Here is a 20,524-nt window from a genome sequence, read left to right as displayed (position 1 = left end):
TCGTTGGTGATTTTGAGGAGAGCAGTTTCAGTTCTGTGGTTGGAGCGGAATCCGGATTGGAATGTTTCATACAGGTTATTGGCAGAGAGGTGATGTTTGAGTTGAGTGGCTACAGCGCGTTCCAAAACCTTTGACAGAAAGGGTAGGTTGGAGATGGGTCTGAAGTTGTTTAGGGTGTCAGGGTTGAGTCCAGGTTTTTTCAGAATGGGGGTAACAGCAGCAATTTTGAGGGATGGTGGGACGATGCCTGTAGACAGGGAGGAGTTTATTGTTGCAGTGATAAGTGGAGAGAGAGCAGGAAGGGAGGCATTGACAAAGCTGGAGGGGATGGGGATATAATAATATAAAACAATAAATAATAATATAACAAGATAAAACAATACACATGTTTTTTATATCCTTCAATACACATGTTTTTTTAATATCCTTCAATACACGTTTTTTATATCCTTTTTTTTTTTCTTTTTCTTTTTTGTATCCGGAGTCGAGGCTCGTGAAAGAGCTAACATTTATCAAACAAACAAATCAAACAAACAAGTAAACAAAGCACATAAAAGTGGGAGCGGTCGACAAGATGGGGAGAGAAGGGGAGGAAGCACACAAACACAACATTTGAGGGCAGGGACATCGGGAGATGTGTGGGAGGCAGAGGGCCTGGGGGGAGGCAGGATAGGTATAAAACGCAAGGACACCAAGGACTTCCAGGAAAGAAGACAAAGGTCACCTCAAAAAAGTGGATTTGGGGCGAAATTAGCGGGGGTAGAAAAGATCAAGGTTTTGGAATGGGGAAGATAAGAGATGGTGGTGAACAGCCGTTTTAAAGACTTGGAGGGAGGAGTGGGATTGAAGAGAGTGAGGGAGTTTGTTCCAGAGGTGGGAGAAAAGAGGAATGAAGGAGTGAAGGTGAGCAGAGAGTCTTGATTTTGGCAGTTTAACCATAAGAGGGTTGCAGGCAGATCTTGTGCGACCTGCAGGAATATTTGGGGGACAGAGCCCAGAGAGAGCTGGGGGAGCAAGGCCGGTGAGGAGTCGGTAGAAGATGGAAAGACCACCAACCTGCCTGCGGTGAGTAAGTGAAAGGCCCTCGGAGATAGCGTCATCGCGGGAGATTCCAATGATTCTGAACGCTTTGGTTTCAACAGCGTGAAGACGAGCTAGGTGTGAGGCAGGAGCACCAGCCCAGAGGGGAGAGCAGTATTCCATTGAGCTGCGGATGAAAGCCTTGTATGTGGTGAGGAGCTCAGGTGTGCCAAGGAAGGACTTCGCACGATGGAGGATGCCCAGTCGGCGACTGGCTTTGGAGGCCAGCTTGGAAATGTGGTTTTCCCAGGAAAGATCATGGCAGATAGTGAGACCCAAAAGCTTGAGTGACAGAACTTCTTGGAGAGGATTATTCAGAAAGTAGATGGGAGGGTTGTCCAGTCGATCTTTTCGGAGAGACATCGTAAGAGTGTGAGATTTGTCAGGATTGAAAGACATGTTCCACTTGTTTGCCCAGTCTGTGATTTTGTCCAGGTCTGCAGAGAGTGAGGAGGCTGCAGACTGCCGATCTGAGGGATGAGGAATAGAGCGGCAGAGAGTGGAGTCATCAGCAAAGAGATAGAGAGGATTTTCAAGAGAGTCAGAGAGATCTTTGATGAAGACCAGAAAAAGCACAGGGCCCAGAACACTGCCTTGGGGAACTCCAGCCTGAACAGGAAGAGGAGATGAGAGAAACCCATTCAGGGCCACACGTTGACTACGACAAGAGAGGAAGTCCGCCAGCCATGCGTGGAGATTTCCATGGATACCAAAGGAGGAGAGTTTGGTGAGCAGAGCGGGGTGCCAGACCGTATCGAAGGCACGTGATATGTCGAGGGAGACAGCTCTAATTTCCTGTTTGGCATTGACGACCTCCATTCATTGTTGAGACAGCAGAAGCAGCATGTCCAGAGTAGAGTGACCTGGTCTGAAACCAAATTGATGATCATAGATCAAGCCATTGGAGAAGAGGAAAGATTTCATATCCGAAGCAATGATGGATTCCATGATTTTGCTGATAATTGGGAGAAGGCTGATTGGTCTGTAGTTGCTAGGATCTGTTTTTGCACCTTTTTGTGCAAAGCGGTGATGTTGGCTGATTTCCAAGCAGATGGCAGATGACCTTGAGCAAAAGAGAGGGTGAAAAGAACAGAGAGAGGGTGAGATAGAGCGGCAGAGCAGGATGTGCCTTCAAGATCGTCCTTCAAGATCGTCCTTCAAGACATATGTTTTTTATATCCTTCAATACACTTTTTTTTTTTTTAATACACATGTTTTATTTATATCCTTCAATACACATGTTTTTTATATCCTTCAATACATGTTTTTATATCCTTCAATGCGCATGGGTATAGTGACTTCCAGATATTATCTGATGGACTGTTACACAGCTATACATCAGAGGTTACCCAGGCTTAATCTTGACGACTATGCTCAACAGTCTTTCCTAAGCAGCTGATTGCACACAAGCTGGTGTGAAAATCACCAGGCAAGAGCCACCACATTCCCTTGTACCGTTTGTACAAGATACTCAAGCTTCAGTGCCCTCTTGTAAAGATTCATGCCAAATGTAACCATGGCAGGACCAGGGTTGTCCGGACATGTGATGGCATTGACCTGGTACAAGTTTGATAGCAATGTTACTCGTGTAGGCCACTCATGTGCTGCACTGTTGACAATGGGCAAGGTGCGAATGTGGTCAATCAGTCGTTCTCTTTACTCTATCAGGTGTACTTGAGAGTTGTATTCATGCCACACTGGAATGGGTTGTGTTGAAGGCTGGGAATCAGTTTGTATCTTGTCATTCACAGAAAGTAAGCATTCAGAACCAATTTCAAAGGGATCTACAGTGCCTTCAGAAAGTATTCACACTCTTTGACTTTTTCACATTTTAGTTACAGCCTGAATTAAAAATACATTGCATTGACATTTTTTTTGTCACTGATCTACACATAGTACCCCATAATGTCAAAGTGAAATTGTTTCTTTTAGAATAAAAAAAACAATTAAAAATTAAAAGATGAAATTTCTTACAGTCAATAATTATTCAGCCCCTTTGCTATGAGACTCCAAATTGAGCTCAGGTGCATCCCATTTTCTTTGATCATCCTTGAGATGTCTCTACAACTTCATTGGAGTCCACCTGTGGCCAATTCAATTGATTGGACATGATTCAGAAAGAAACACACCTTTCAATATAAGGTCCCACAGTTGACAGTGCATGTCAGAATAGAAACTCTACCATGAAATCCAAGGAACTGGTCGTAGAATTCCGAGGTAGAATTGTGAAAAGGCATAGATCTGGGGAAGGGTATAAAACTATTTATATAGTGTTGAAAGTTTCCAAGAGCACAGCAAACTCTGCCGTTAGGAAATGGAAAGGATGTGGAGCTAAACAGACTCTACCTAGAGCTGGCCGTTGAACCAAATTGAGCAACCGGGCAAGAAGGACCTTGGTCAGAGATGTGACCAAGAACCCAATGACCATTCTGACAGAACTACAGAGTTCATTGGCTGAGTTGGGAGAATCTGCTGGAAGGACAACAGTCTCTGCAGCACTTCACAGAGCTAGGCTTTATGGGAGAGTGGCCAGATGGAAGCCGCTCCTGAGAAAAAGGCACATGACAGGAAACCTTGAGGTTGCAAAAAGGCAGGTGAAAGACTGAGAGCATGAGGCAAATGATTCTGTGGTCTGATGAGATGAAAATTGAACTCTTTGGCCTGAATGCAAAGCGCTTCGTTTGGCAGAAACTGAGCACAGCTCATCACCCCTCAAACACCATCCCTACCGTGAAGCATTGTGGTGGCAGCATCATGCTAGGGGGATGCTTTTCCGAGGCAGAGACTGGGAGACTTGTAACGATGGAGGGAACAATGAATGGAGCCAAATACAGGCAAATCCTTGACGAGAATCTGCTGCAGAGTGCAAAAGACCTTAGACTGCGGTGAAGATTTATGTTCCAACAGGACAATGACCCCATGCATACAGACGAAGCAACACTGGAAAGGCTTCAAAACAAGAATGTGAAAGTCTTTGAGTGGCCCAGCCGAAGCCCAGATTTGAATTCCATTGAGAATCTGTGGAAAGACTTAAATATTGCTGTTCACTGACGCTCAATTACTTCAATCAGTGCAGCAACAACAGTGCTCTTGTTGTTTCTAAACATACAGCAGCATCAACAGTTTGCTCTACTGTAAAAAGTGATCCATCTACAGGAATTCATGTTGGTCCTGTCATTGTTTCTACTGCAGGAACATCGCCACAACAACAGTACAATGTTCTGAGGCATCTTCATCAACAGCCCTCAGTACTGCCACAACTACTACTTTCATAGTAACGTCCACAGGTACTGAAATAACAAGCACAACCACTTCCACTAGTGCAGAAACCACAGTGCTGTCATCAGCTCAATCCACAGCAGCATCAACAGTGACCTCTACAGGAAGTAATGATACATCTACAACTGGAGCTTCAACAGGTATTACCTGTAAAATGTCCGCAGGATTTCTTGATGGTTTTATTCAAACTGGATACATCTTTATGATTGGATACAATAAACAAAGTCTTCTTTTGAAACATTTACTCCATGCATGCTTGGAAAACACCAATGTTATGGTGGTCATTTGAGCAAAATGGCCAAGACGCTCCTGGCCGGATTAGCGGCCTATTCACTCCTCTACCTAGCACAATTTAGAATGCCCATCATCATTTGGGCGGCATGCTGAGCACCTCTCATTGCTGGGATGGGAACAAAGTCAAATTGAATCTCGAGCGTTGGTTTTGCCGGAGAGGTGGTGAATTTGAACAATGAACGTTCAGTGCCCAAAACCCACATATCCTCTAAAATAATCCAAAGTCAACTGAGTTGTCTGAGTCGGCGATCATAATGGTCTGAATAACTCAAGGAGATCCAGTGGGTTCAATAATGTGTATTTAAAAGCGGGGAGGGGAAGAACAGGAAGGCAATTGTGGATTCACCTTATACAGGGTTATTTACAATAAATACAATATGTTCCCTGGGGTTTCTTTCATATGGATGGAAGATCTTATGTATTCTATCTTAAGGCCTCAAGCACACCACAGGAGAAAGACCAGTGATATATTGACAAAACACGTTACTGACAGAGAGACAACAACAGGAGGCTACATGTCTGTGAGAACAACTGCATCAGGAGGATTTTGGGAGTGAAGAAGGTGGATAACTTAGAAGCCGACTGCAGAAGGCTGGACACTTGGTTTAGATGGGGGAAGAGAGAATGGCAAAGAGAGCTTATAAGTTGCCGGAGAAAGGTAGGGGGAAACGAGGTAGACCACGGTTGAGATGTAAAGATTGTGTGAGGAGGGATATCAATAAGGTGAGAGTGGTTGGAGAATGGAGAGTGTTGGATGGCAACAGAGGGAAATGGAGGAGTAACATGATCAAGGCAAGGAAGAATATTAGTACCGTTGGACCTCACCCCTTATAATGGAAAGAGTAGAGGAAGAGGAAGAAAAAGAAGATGCTCTGGTAACTGGGTGATAATTGGTTTGTTAAACATGTTCTTCTGAAAAGAAATCATTTTCATTTTTTCTTTGTTTTTGGAATACAGTATATTCAATTTGATGTATTTTCAGATGGAACCGCATTAGCAAGAACTTCTCAAACACTTCCAAACTCTCCAGTCATTACCTCCACTGCAAGAACATCAGGAACAGCAACAGCACAAAATTCTAAGGCATCATCCTCACGAGCTCCTAGTACTGCAAAAACTACTGCATTAACAAGAACCTCCACAGGTTTGACGGGTGGCTATGGGGGTGAGGGATTTCAGGAGGGGGGATTATCCCTCCCACCTTTTTGTGCGAATATACCATAAAAAGCATTGCTCTGTACAATCCACACAGACCTGGAAATGGGATGTTCCCCAAATGAATAAATGAATGAATGATCGTTTTAAGGCCATTTTCCCCGCTATAGCGGGGGTTAGCCTTGCGGGCCCCATGACAATCATGGTTCCCTGTTTGAGGCAATGTTTTTATGGCCGGATGCCCTTCCTGACGCCAACCCTAAGTCGCCTCTTACGATGCGCAGGGATACGGTGTACCTATTCTAAACCGGGGTACACACCGGGATAGTGTCAAAGTCTTTGCCCCAAATGCATCAACTAATTAGAACGGCACTCAGTAGAGAGCATACCTCCACCTGGTTGGCCATATCACTCAATGGTGAAGAATCACTCTTTAAAATTCTACTAGCTGGATCCGGATCCGGATCTTCACCAAAATTGAATTGATTCTTCCTCGTCACACACACAACCTGTCCACCAAGTTTCGTCCAAATCCATCTATAACTTTTTGAGATGTCCTGCTATGTATCGTTTTAGCCCTATCTCCCAATGGTGAAGAATCACTTTTAAAATTCTAGTAGCCGGATCCGAATCCGGATCTTCACCAAAATCTAATCATTTGCTCCTTTTCACATACGCTACTTCTCTGCCAAATTTCGTCCGAATCCGTCCACAACTTTGAGATATTTTGTTCACAAAAGGACAAACAAATAGACAGACAGGGGTGAAAACATAACCTCCATCTACCTTTGGTGGCGGAGATAATGATGTATAAATCAGTATGAACTTTCCCCAAATAAGTTGGTGTCTCTTAAATCATGACTGTGCTGGTGGGCATTATTTAATAAATTATACTGTGGCGGACACGAAAGCCCACTGGCGTGGTGACATCATTCCGCGCACCGAGTGGACGGCGGCCACGCCCAAGAGAGAGGCGTGGCCTCAAGATATACACGGGGCGCGCAGCCCGGAGCAGCTCAGTGCTGCAGTTTGAGTACTTTCAATAAAGACTCTTTTATGAACCGCGTTGTCCGCTTGCTCCTTGCGTAAGCATTAGCGCACGCAGCATCGCGCTTCATATGGTGACCTCGACGTTGGATCTGCCGTAGCGATCCTTCCGAACACGACGCCATTGCAATGGCAAACAACAATGCAATGTCGATTAAACTTCCCGAATTTTTGGAGGCCCAGGCCGAAGTCTGGTTCGTCCAAGCCGAAGCCCAATTTCAGCTTTGGCGCCTCACCAGCGACGACACGCGCTACTGCCACGTCGTCGCCTCCCTCGGGCCCGGCACGGCCGCTCGAGTTGTGTCCGTCCTTCGCCACCCACCGGACGGCCACAAGTACGAGGCACTCAAGCGGCTACTCCTAACCACGTTCGGCCTCACGGACGACGCACGGGCCGACCGCCTCCTGGATCTCCCCGAGCTCGGCGACACGCGCCCGTCGGTCCGAATGGACCACATGCTGTCACTGTTGGGCGACGAAGCCCCCGGTTCTCTATTCCGGGCGCTTTTCCGTCGCCAACTTCCAGCACAGGTTCGCCTCGCGTTGGCCAGGACCGTGCTAACGGAACCCCGAGCATTGGCAGCCGAGGCGGACAGGTACTTCACGGCTTCGGATACGCGGGCGAGAGTCGGTGCGGCCGTCACGGACCTCGAGGCTGATGCTGCTGACGATGCTGATCCACAGCATCAGCTTACACAGCATACGCAGCATGCTGATACGCACCTCGTGACCGCCGCCACGCCCCGCCCACCGCCGCGGCAAAAACCGCCACCGCGGGGAAAACCGCCAACTCCACCGGCCTGGCGGAGCCAGCCGCACTCCTCCAGCTCCACCACCTGGTGCTGGTTCCACGCCAAGTTCAGCCACGAGGCTCGGCAGTGTCATCCGCCATGCTCCTTCAACAGGTCGGGAAATGCCCGGGCCGGCGCTCAATAGTGGCGATGAGCGCCGGCCGTTCGAGCAGCCTGCTGTTCATAACGGACACCTTATCCGGGCACCGTTACCTGTGCGACACGGGAGCGCAGGTGAGTGTCGTTCCCGCCGGTACGTCAGACAAGCACGCCGTGGGTGGGGGCCCCGCACTGCTTGCCGCGAACGGGACGCCCATCCGTACGTACGGAAAACGCTGCCTCTCTCTGCGGTTCGGAGGGCAGGTTTTTCGATGGACGTTCATCACCGCCGACGTGCCCATGGCACTGCTTGGCGCGGACTTCCTGTGCGCTAATGGGCTCCTGGTCGACATAAAGCGCAGACGTCTTGTCCAGGCCGAGACGTTCAGCTCACTCGCTTGTGCGCTGCCCAGCTCGTCGAGTAGCTCAACGAGCGGCTCGCCGAGCGGCTTGCCAAGCGGCTTGCCAAGCGGCTTGCCGAACGGTTCGGTTCCGGCCACGTTGATCTGTACGCTTCCGGCAGCGGACGAATTCACCCGCCTCCTCGCCGGATTCCCGGCCCTCACGCGGCCCACCTTCTCGGCGGGGGCCGTCAAGCACGGGGTGGCCCATCACATCCCCACCGTCGGGCCACCGGTCTACGCCCGGGCACGCCGCCTCGAGCCGACGAAGCTGGCGGTGGCAAAAGCGGCGTTTGCTACCCTGGAGCGACTCGGCATCGTTCGGTGCTCGGAGAGTACTTGGGCGTCGCCGCTGCACATCGTGCCGAAGCCCGGCGGGGGATGGCGACCGTGCGGGGACTATCGCTGTCTCAATGACGCCACCACTCCCGACCGCTACCCCGTCCCCAACATTCAGGACTTTTCCGCCCGTTTGGCGGGCATGTCCTTCTTCTCGAAGGTGGACCTCATACGCGGCTACCATCAGGTCCCCGTCAGGCCGGAGGACGTCCCGAAGACGGCGGTCATCACGCCATTCAGACTCTTCGAGTTCCTGCGGATGCCCTTCGGTCTGAAGAATGCGGCTCAGGCATTCCAGCGACTGATGGACAGCGTCCTGCGCGACTTGGATTTTGTCTACGTCTACCTGGACGATATCCTCGTCGCCAGCGCGTCCCGCGAAGAGCACCTACGCCACCTCCGCACGCTCTTCGAATGCCTGGGCCAGCATGGCCTGATTGTGAACCCCGCAAAGTGCCGGTTCGGCGTCGCCGTAATCGATTTTCTGGGGCACCGTGTCACCAGGCACGGAGCCGTCCCCCTGCCGGCCAAGGTGGAGGCGGTGAAGGGGTTTCCGCGCCCCCGCACGATCAGAGGGCTGCAGGAGTTCCTGGGCATGGTGAACTTTTACCATCAGTTCCTGCCACGTATCGCCCAGCTCCTGCGCCCCCTGCACGAAGCTCTCCGAGGTAAGCCGGGCAAAGGCGACGTTACCTGGACCGAGCAGATGGACACGGCGTTCACAGGCGCGAAGCTCGCCTTGGCTAATGCCACCATGCTCACGCACCCGGCGCCCGATGCACCGATCGCCCTCACCACCGACGCCTCGGACTACGCGGTGGGCGCGGTGCACGAGCAATGGGTGCGTGGACCTTGGCAACCGCTGGCGTTCTTTAGCCGGCAGCTTCGCCCGCCCGAACGCCATTACAGTACCTTCGACCGCGAGTTGCTCGGGCTTCACTTGGCGGTCAGGCACTTCCGCCATCGGCTCGAGGGCCGTGCGTTCACGGCCTTCGTCGACCACAAGCCACTGATCTTCGCGATGGGCAAGGTCACCGAGCCGTGGTCGGCCCGGCAGCAGCGTCACCTCTCGGCCGTGTGCGAGTACACGACGGACATCCGGCACGTCGCGGGGAAGGACCACCCGGTGGCGGATTGCCTTTCGCGGGCCGTAGCCCACGCAGTCCACCTCGGCATCGACTATGCCCGGATGGCAGCGGACCAGGCCGCTGACCCCGACGTCCAGGCCTTGCGGACCGCCGTCACAGGCCTCCGCGTCACCGAGGTGCCGTTCGACGGCGCGGGCGCGGCCCTCTTGTGCGACGTCTCCCTCGGGCGGCCTCGCCCCATCGTGCCCACGGGCTGGCAGCGCCAGGTGTTTGACGCCATCCACGGCCTGTCCCACCCGGGCGCGAGGGCCTCCCAAAGGTTGATCGCTGACAAGTTCGTCTGGCATGGCCTCCGGAAGGCCGTCCGCGGCTGGGCCAGGACGTGCCTCGCGTGCCAGCGCGCCAAGATGCACCGGCACACCCAGGCCCCGTTGGCCTCGTTCACGGTGCCGGAACACCGGTTTGACCACGTCCACGTGGACCTGGTAGGACCTCTGCCTCCCTCGCGGGTTTCACCCACGTCCTCACCATGGTGGACCGCACCACCCGGTGGCCGGAGGCCGTGCCCTTGGCGTCGACGACGGCGGCGGACGTCGCGCAGGCTTTCATCGCCACCTGGGTCGCCCGGTGCGGCGCCCCCTCAGACATCTCGTCCGACCGCGGCCCCCAGTTCACCTCGGAGCTCTGGGGTGCGGTCACGCAGGGGCTCGGGGTCCGGCTGCACCGAACCACGGCCTACCACCCCCAGGCTAACGGCCTGTGTGAGCGATTTCACCGCTCATTGAAGGCCGCGCTCCGGGCCACCCTCCGCGACGGCGGCTGGGTCGACAGGCTCCCCTGGGTCCTGCTGGGCCTCCGGACGGCGCCCAAGGAGGACCTGCGCGCATCCGCGGCGGAGTTGGTCTTCGGGCAACCGCTGCGGGTGCCGGGCGAGTTCCTCCCCGACTCCACGGCACCATGGTCCGCGGCACAGCAGCGCTCCGCTCTGCAAGAGACCGCCCAGAGGTTCGCCCCGGTGCCAACGGCATGCCACGGGCACCCACCGACGCACGTCGCCCCGGAGCTTCGCACGGCGGAGTACGTCTTCGTCCGCCACGATGCCCACCGGACACCACTGCGGCCCCCGTACGACGGGCCTTTCCGCGTGCTGGAGACCGAGGCGAAGCATGGAGTCCGAGCATGGAGTCCGAGGCAAACCCTGGACATCGGCGGTACTCCTGACTGCGTTTCTGTAGACCGCCTCAAGCCGGCCCACCTCGACGTGGACCATCCACCGCCAGTGGCCTGACCCCCGCGTCGGGGCCGCCCCCCTGCGGGCGGACCCCCGGCACCGCCCAGCCCCGCCGCCACGCCGCCCCCCGGTCCTGCACCCATCCCAGGGGCAGCCAGAGGCATCCCACCTGGCATCCCTGCACCCCGGACGCCGCCGATCGCCAGGGGGCGCTTCGGCCGGGTCATCCGTTTGCCCCGCAAACTGGCCCTCCAGGTGCGCGGGAATTCTGGGGGGGCGCGTGTGGCGGACAGGAAAGCCCACTGGCGTGGTGACATCATTCCGCGCACCGAGTGGGCGGCGGCCACGCCCAAGACAGAGGCGTGGCCTCAAGATATACACGGGGCGCGCAGCCCGGAGCAGCTCAGTGCTGCAGTTTGAGTACTTTCAATAAAGACTCTTTTATGAATCGCGTTGTCCGCTTGCTCCTTGCGTAAGCATTAGCGCGCGCAGCATCGCGCTTCAATACCATGTAGGTTTGTGCATGTGTTGGATTTCATTAGTCGGAGTGAGCAAGTATTCCTTCGTGCGCATGCGCGGAAAATGTATCACTTGTACTGATACCGATGCAGATAGACATTTGAATTTCTATTGCAGTGCTGTGTTGCTTCATGTTCTCTTCCAAAGGAGCCTCTTTGCCCACCAATAGCGGTACTTTCAGGTAATCAAAGTTTATTTCGTCATTGTTGCATCGGAGATGAATGTGTAATTAGAGTGCCAAGGGGTCCTCAAATGGCGGATCCTGGTCCACGTCCAGACCGCAGGTATCATTGAGTTCAGACCACGAGCTAATACTAATCCCCGATGAAAAGGCCTCTGGTGTTCATCCATTCAGACCGACTTGATAAATGATAAATCGTGAAAGGGATTAATGAATGATGCGATTAATGTTTACATTTTTATTTATTTAGCAAGTAAATCTGACACAGGAGGAGGCAATTCGGCCCCGGAATCATTCTCGTAGGCCTACACTGAACCCTCTCTATGGCAGCTATGTCCTTCATCAAATGTGTAGACCAAAACTGCACACAATATCCGAGATGAGGTCTCACTAAATTCCTGTACAGTGTTTAAACTACATATTTTGATTTATAATTGATCCCTCTATAAATACAACCTAAAACCCTGTTTGCTTTACCTATAGCTGCAAATTAAATGCTCAAAATGCACCACAGGAAAGAGTGTCTAGAAACAACAATTTGCAGGTGCAAGACTTGCTCGATCATCAATATTTCTACTAAAGCAACAGCAGTGCTATAATCATCTTAAGCCCCAGTTATGTAAGTATCATCAATACTGTAATCGCTTCTGGAAGTGTCTCTTTAGTTGTACAAGGATAAGTTGCAGCAACAGTTGTTTATCCAGAATCACCCACCCCCACCACTGATACAATATTTCCACTACTGTAGTATCATGTGAAAATGCATATGAAAATCATCTCTTGCGTCACAACTTTTGTTGTTGATAAACTGTTTACAGGGCGTTTCAAAAAGAGTGATACAACTTTAAATGTTTATTTTAAAAGAAACAGAAACCTCAGGAACGTGAATCAAACATTTCTTGAAAGCTTATGACATGGTATTTTCTATCACTGATTGTTATTGCAGTAACTCACTGCTGGAGTTAGTGACAGGTCAAGGTCTGAAATTGGCATTTATGCAAAATCCTTGTAATTGACGTTCTCGATGTGTGCCCCTCCGCGGTTCAGACAGGTATTGATCCTGACTCAAAAGTTCTGTCCAACTTTCCTGTTGGTCTCATGTGGCACTGCCTGGAGGTAGTCTGACACCTCCTGCTTCAGATCATCCAGTGTGGCAGGGCGGTTGACGTAGATAGAGCAGTACCCAGGGCAACGAGGCAGTTTCTGAAAAGCTGCTGCAGGAAAGTGATGGTGTCACCAGCTGTATGCCGGGGTGCACCATCCTGCATAAACCAGGTCATGCTGAGCTGGTTTGGGGTGACCTTTTTGGCTAGATCATTATGGAACTTCTGGAGCACGGCCAGGTAGCGCCCATCGTTGATCGTCACCGTCCTGCTGTTGTCATTCTCAAACCAGTAAGGCCCTAGCATTCACCATCTGGCATTGAAGGCGCAGAAGCATGTGACCTTAGGCCCTTTCAGGTACCTCTCAGTGATCTCCTCAGGTGGTTCTGCCCTCCAGAAAATGTTGTTGTGGTTGTTGATTTAGTCTCATACCACAGAGCCACCACTTTTGTCTTCTGATCCACTGTCAATGGCATAGTTGAGCTACGGAGCTAGAAATCGCAGGGAACAAATACCACGATAACACCAACAAACCCTGAAAAAGAAAACGCTATAGGTCAAAAAACAAAGAAATGGCAGGAAGTCAAAGTTGTATCAATCTTTTTGAAACACCCTGTATTCTTTGCTTTTGAGCTTTATAATCTGTAGTTTTGTGTTTTTCAGCTTCATCAACATTATCTCCAACAACACAACCATCGAAAAAGGTCAACTATAGCTTAAGGTTGAAGATCGTGAATCATAAATTCCATGAAGACCTTCATAACAACGCATCACCTGCCTTTCGAGAACTGGCAAATGAAATTGAATCCGAGGTAAGATACTATAATTGTGATGTTGTTACCTCTGCCAACGAAGGTGAGCGGAGCTGCTTATGTTTTCACCCCTGTTTGTCTGTTTGTTATGACGAAGATTTTGAATTCTGGTCTGTCTCTTCTGATTGTATTTTTCAAGTATATTTTTTCAAGATTCAATTTCAAGTACTCGTATATTGGTTGGTCTTGTGCGTTATTCAGTCTGTCTGTATGTCAATCTCATACAGGTCACAATTCCAAACCGATCATCATGAAACTTTACCAAGTCCTGTTACCATCATGAAACTGACAATCCTGTTGATTGAGGTCAAAGGTCATCTTGAGGTCGAATTTCTAAAATCGTCATTTTGCATCCGATTGACCTGAAAGTTGGACAGGATTTGCAAATCGAGTCACTAAATTGGTAAACGAACTATTTTTGAAGTCAAAAGGTCAAAGGTCAACTCAAGGTAAAACTTCGAAAATCGTCAATTTTTATCTAAAACATTGTCCATTTTCCAACCGATTGACTTGAAAATTAAACAGCAATTGCATAGTGCCTCACCTAATTGGGAAAGGAACTATATTTGAGGTCAAAAGGTCAAAGGTCAAACTTCTAAAATAATCAATTTTCATCCGATTAAACTGAAAATTAAAGAGCTGATCATCCTTGAGATGTCTCTACATTGTTGTCCGCCTGTGGTCGCAGGTGGATTGGAGTCCACCTGTGGCCAATTCAATTGATTGGACATGATTTAGAAAGAAACACACCTTTTATATAAGGTCCCACAGTTGACAGTGCATGTCATGGCAGAAACTCTACCATGAAGTCCAAGGAACTGTCTGTAGAACTCCGAGATAGAATTGGGAGGAAGCATTGATCTGGGGAAGGGTATAAAACAACATCTAGAGTGTTGAAAGTTCCCAGGAAATGGAAAGAATATGGAACGAACAAGACTCTTCCGAGAGCTGGCCACCTAGCCAAACCGAGTAACCAGGCAAGAATGATCTTGGTCAGGTAGGTGACCAATAACCAAATGACCACTCTGACAGAGTGTCTGACAGAGAACTACGGAGTTCCTGGGCTGAGATTGGAGAACCCCTGCCGGAAGGACAACAGTCTCTGCAGCACTTCACAAATCTAGGCTTTACGGGAGAGTGCCCAGAAGGAAGCCACTGATGAGAAAAAAGAACCTGACAGTACACCTGGAGTTTGCAACAAGGCACGTGAAAGACCTGGGAGCATGAGGCAAAAGATTCTGTGGTCTGATGAGATGAAATTGAACTCTTTGGCCTAAATGCAAAGCTCTACGTCTGGTGGAAACTGAACACAGCTCATCACCCATATAATACCATCCCTACTATGAAGCTTGCTGGTGGCAGCATCGTGCTATGGGGGTGCTTTTCAGTGGTAGAGACTGCGGCACTTGTAAAGATCGAGGGAACAATGAATGGAGCCAAATACAGGCAAATCCTTGAGGCGAACCAGCCTCAGAGTGCAAAAGACCTTAGACTGCGGCAAAGATTTACGTATCAACAGCACAATGACCCCAAGCATACAGCCAAAGCAACACTGGAATGGCTTCAGAACAAGAACATGAAAGTCTTGGGTGGCGCAGCCAAGCCCAGACTTGAATCACATTGAAAATCTGTGGAAAAACTTGAATATTGGCGTTCATCGACGCTTCCCATCCAACTTGACAGAGATCAAGCAAATCTATAAGGAAGAATGGGAGCAAGTCCCCAAATCCAGATATGCAAAGCTGATACAGACATACCCAAGTAGTCTCTAAGCTGTAATCGCTGCCAAATGTACTTCTATGAAGTATTGTACTCAGGGGGTTGAATACTTATTTAAATTAGATATGTCTGTATTTAATTTTTAATTATTTTGTAAAAATTTCTGAAACATTTTTCCACTTTGACATTATGCAGTATTATATGTAGATCAGTGACAATAACATCTCTATTTAATCAATTTTAAATTCAGGCTGTAACAACAAAATGTGAAAAAGTCAATAGGTGTGAATACTTTCTGAAGGCACTGTAAGAAGCATTCAAACCAAATACGGTGCGTCCCTCTGGGAAGTCTGCCTGAATGTTTTGAATGACAGCCTCGTCTTATTGCAGACGTTCATTAAATCAATCACCAAGCCTGCCATGTTCACACGAGGTAATCCCGTAAGATTCAAAGTCTACTCACTGACAGCAATGGTCGAATGTTTGGGTATAACGCGCCTGTCTATGAACCTTTGGGCCTTGCACTGCAGTACGGGGAGGTGAAAGCTATCAGTCTTTTGAACAAGTTCAGAAAATTAAACTCTTTCTTTTGTGTGTGCACAGAGGCATACCTATTTCTTGCTCTGCGAGCCATTTTAGGTAACAATCCTTATCTGGCATGCACAATATATACATTTTGCCTGTCCCGATGACTCTCGTCGCCAGTAGTTTCTGCGCATGCCCACCGAGCATTCTGGGGGCAGATTACGTCATTTTGAAAGGCATGTATTCAGAGACATATTGGCATAGATATATTACTAGATGCCGCATGGCCTATCAGTGCTTGTTGTCGCGATACGTCGGAAGCGCCGCCATCTTGCGGAGGTACAACCAGAATGCGTGATCATTGGATCCAAGGCTAAAAAATTGACTCCGAGACCGTAGCTCGGTTAATAATGAACGGATCTGTACAATTAATACCTCATTTTAATGCTGAGGAAAATTTATATTTAATAAGAGCAAAGTTTTTCATAGGAGGAAAGTTGGGGGTACTGTAAAAAGCAGACCGGCCAGAATAAGCGGACCATCCAGAATCGCAGACCACCCACACAGCAGGAGCAGACCAGACACTGAATAAACATTCTCTGTGACTCACAGGAAATTAATTAAGATTAGATGAACATATAACATGATGTTAAATATGGACTAACCAAATAATACTTCTTAAAAAGGCTATCAATTAAGCTCAATCAATTAATCCCTACCTCAAACAATTGTTGTGTTTAAATGCATGTGCATGTATAACATTTATATCTGTTTATAAGATATTGTACTGTAACCTCTTCAGCTTTTGTTTGAAATAAAAAATCTATCTATCTATCTATCTATCAATTAAAGAACTATTATATTAATTTATTTGTTATAAATGGAAAAGTCCATAACTCATTATTATAATGACATAAAAAGTTATTTAGCATGTTTAGAGGTCAGGTTTGGTTCAAAGTGGATGGCCACAAATATGCATTAGTTTTAAGATATTTCTTCTCCAGCCTAACCTGAAAAAATATTTTTCATACTTTTCAATTACTTTACATTTATAAAATGAAGAAATGAAAGATTTTCAGGAGTTATCTTGGTAATAATGGCCATATAATACCAAGGGCAATTCACAAATCTGGCATCATGTATTCACACCGAGATTAATTGAGAATTAATGGATTAATAGTTGAAGATATATTTTTTAACAGCCACATGGATTTTATAAGGGTAAAACAGGAGTGAGGATTGTTGATGGTCATTTAATATATCTTGGTATAGTTTTACCATTAACTGGTAGGTATAAGAAACCTACGTTGCCTTCAAGTTGTCAAGCGAATATGGCAATGCATACCCATGGTCCTCTGAATGACTGGAGGCAGAGGAGCCCTGATTGTCGCACTCAATCTCTACAAAGGACCCAATCTGGTCACAAACCACAGCAGCCTGCCTTGATGTTGAGGTGGTTCTCAATTTCTTAGGTTCCTATAAGAGTCAATGAACTTTCAAATCAATGAATTTTAACTGGTATAAGTGCAAAAAAACAAAGTAAATAATTTTGTGTCTGTTCTACTCTCAAAATCAACTCACTTTAAACAGATGTGATGGGAAATTAAACACCGATGGTATCACCCCATCTCGGAGACGGACAATTTGACCCGTCCGGTCAAAATTCTCGCACTCAAAATGGTCACTGCAGAGGACGCTGTACTTGGTTGCCTTGAACCATTCTCTCTTGAGGGCTACTTCCCACAATCTCTTTTGGTGTGCATCTGACGGAAACCTGCATTAAGAAAAATATATATATCTATATAACTGTATTTCTATGAAATTTATTTTTGACATAATTATCAACTCACTAATTCATTAATGCATTTCCAACAGTGCTTGGTCTGGAAACAGGACCCTCTAGAACCTTTCATAGACTATTTGTTATGTTTTTATAGGACAATCTCCAGGAATAACCCATTATCATGAGACAAAACTAGTCAAATTGCGAAACTCGTACACAAAGAATCTACAAATAACACCCAGCTCTCCAAATTAAGAAATAACACCTAGCTCCAACTTAACACAGTTAGCATAAACTACAGAATATATTTTTGTTACTGTTAGTCAGGGAATGACTGAGCTGCTGTCAAACTGCCCTGTTTTCTATTGACACTGACAGTGACAGTACTGTTGACAAGTGTGGTGGATGTATGGCAACACATAGCTCGCGGTAAACTTCCACTAAAATTAACGTAAATACACCTGTAAAGCATGACTTACTTGTGGAATGTGATGCCTTTGTCCCTTGACTCCAATGTACATTTATTTGTACAGTCGTACGCTGCACAAAATTGCGGCATTTCGCCGCTTTTAACTGCACTAGCGCGTCAGCTTTGAAGGACCTCCCCAAGATGGCGAACTGTTCTACGTATCCGGGGAGGTGTCGCGCGACATCTAGTGTTATATATATCTATGCATATTGGCACGTGTGTCCACTGAGTCTTCACTGCCGTCTGGCTTCACTGCGCTTTTCGTGTTTATTATATAGATAGAAGCTTAAACTGAATTGGTCTGGAATCTCAAAGTAATTTATTGTGTTTGGATCGTGATGATGGATAGTCGCACCTTTCTCATTCATCGGCAACGACTGTCTGTTTGACTGGTGTTTAAATCTGTCTGTCTCGTATTCATGTGCATGGGTTTTTATCATTCAAAGATGCAAAATTAAACGATTAATTAATGCACTTCCTGTTTTAAATGAGATAAATCATTTTAACTCTTGTCATATTTCCTTTTCAGCTGAATATGGTGTTCAAGAAGGCATATCCATCAACGTTCATCGCATGCAAAGTTAAATAATTTTATAAGTAAAGAGAATCGAGGAATCATCTTAAGGTCTAAAGGTCATAAAGAGTCAAGCAGTCTAAATTGAGGGTCTAAAGTGTCTAAAGGGGTTTAATGGTCGAAGTGTGTAAATGGTTTTAAGGGGGTCTTAATGTCTAAAGCGGTCTCAGTTCTAAAGAGTCAAAAGTGTCTAAAAGTGCCCAATCGGGTCTAAAGGTCAAAAAGGCCTAAATGGGACTAAATGAGTCGAAATGGTCTTAAGGGTCAAGGCGTCTAAGCAGTATAAAGGGTCTAAAAGGTGAAGGCTCTGAAGGGTCATAAATGTGTAAAAGATCAAGGGGTCAAAAGGTCAATAGGGCCTAAAGCGTCTAATAAAGGGGTCTAAATGTGTAAAGGATCTTTGAGGTCTAAAGTGTCAAAAGGCTCAAAAGGGTTTTAAAAGGTCTAAAATGTTTAACGGGGTCTAAAGGGTGTAAAATGTCTGAAGGGGTCTCAATGATCAAAGGGGTTTAAAGGGTCTATAACGGCTCAAATTCTGGATGTCGAAGCAGTTTAAAGGATGAAAATGACTAAAGGGTCTAAAAGGGTTTAAATTTTCTTTAAAATGGTGTAAAGGGCAAAGGGGTGTAAGCAGTCTAAGGATTTAAAAGGTACGTTCCAACACTGCAGTACATAATTAGAGCTATAATTATGATGCAACTGATGTTCAAACAGTATGTAATTAATAATAGACATAGTCAAGTGGGTCGACTAAGGATCCACGACCAGCTCACTCATCATCTCTCATCGGGCCTCACTACTTCAGGCTGTCTTCACCGTGCTTTTTGTGTGTATCTTACTATAATTCACCAAATGTCCGCCTGTCCGTTCGAAGGTACCGTAAAAACTGCTGAACCGATCGCAAAGATATTTTGGGTGGGTAATCCTGGGATCCCCGGGAGTAAAATAGGCTATTTAGTTTTCCCAATTTCAGCTTTGGTCTCCAGCATTCTCAGGTTTGGACTCCCGCATAACATTCGCGTTCGCATAACGTTCATTGTGACGACGTTCTCATTGTGACGATGTTGTGACGATGTATGTGTTCACGGTAGTGTTTGACGTGACGGTGTGAACGTAATTTCGTAATGTTTTTCGTTTCGTAATCCTTTAATGAACGTTTAATGTTTAATGAACGTTTAATGCCCTTCGATGTCCGGGGCCGCACGCGCGCTACACTGGACGGGCCAGCGTGTACTTTGCCATTCGCCGGCAGGCTCGGGTAAACCGCTGAGCCCCATCCGTGATGGGGACTGGGGCTTGATACAGTGTCCCACGAACGAGGAATTCGCAGTAAGCGCGAGTCATCAGCTCGCATTGATTAAGTCCCTGCCCTTTGTACACACTGCCCGTCGCTACTACCGATCGGACGGTTTGGTGAGTTCCTCGGATCAGCCCCTGCACGGGCCGTTCTCGGCTCGTGCCGGTGCACCGAAAAGATGAGCGAACTTGACTGTCTAGAGGAAGTAAAAGTCATAACAAGGTTTCCGTAGGTGAACCTGCGGAAGGATCATTATCGGGACAACATGAGAGCGAGCGAGACGTACGTGGTACGTGATTGTCCATGTACTGTTTAGCCATGCACTGTTTAGATTTTGATGATTTGTGATATGATTTAACGGATGTTTGTATGAATCGTTTAAAATAAAAAAATTCTGCCTTCAATTTCTGATAATTTGCCTTTTCATTTCGGCTTCCCAATTGAAGCCCCACCCGTAGGGCGGGTACCGTTGCTAGTATATTTAATTTTATAAACATGTACATATAAAAATATATATATACTATATATATATATAGTATATATATATATATATATATATATGTATATATATATATATATATATATATATATATATATATATATATACATATATATATATATATATATATATACATATATATTGTTGCGGATATGGCATTTGGCCTCCATATCCGCTTGTAAATATTCCCCTATTTCCCCAATACTCCCCAACTATCCCCAATCCCCCATTCCCTAGTC

The 20,524-nt window shown here is 47.4% G+C and overlaps 1 protein-coding gene across 1 annotated transcript in view; it reads left to right on the top strand.

The window, feature by feature from the left end:
• LOC137422593 (uncharacterized) overlaps nt 1-20,188 on the top strand; it is a 34,856-nt gene extending 14,668 nt beyond the window's left edge. Inside the window, exons 6-8 of the mRNA XM_068109316.2 lie at nt 5,636-5,797; nt 13,271-13,419; nt 18,445-20,188. Of these exons, the coding sequence (XP_067965417.1) occupies nt 5,636-5,797; nt 13,271-13,419; nt 18,445-18,504 (371 nt within the window). The 3' untranslated portion in view covers nt 18,505-20,188. The remainder of the gene's footprint in view (nt 1-5,635; nt 5,798-13,270; nt 13,420-18,444) is intronic.
• The last annotated feature ends 336 nt before the right edge of the window (nt 20,189-20,524 follow it).

Source organism: Myxine glutinosa, chromosome 2, assembly GCF_964187855.1.
Source record: "Myxine glutinosa chromosome 2, kmMyxGlut1.1, whole genome shotgun sequence".
Lineage (NCBI taxonomy): Eukaryota > Metazoa > Chordata > Myxini > Myxiniformes > Myxinidae > Myxine > Myxine glutinosa.
The sequence above is the reverse complement of the archived record's forward strand: the minus strand, read 5'-3'. Positions and strand labels throughout refer to the sequence as shown.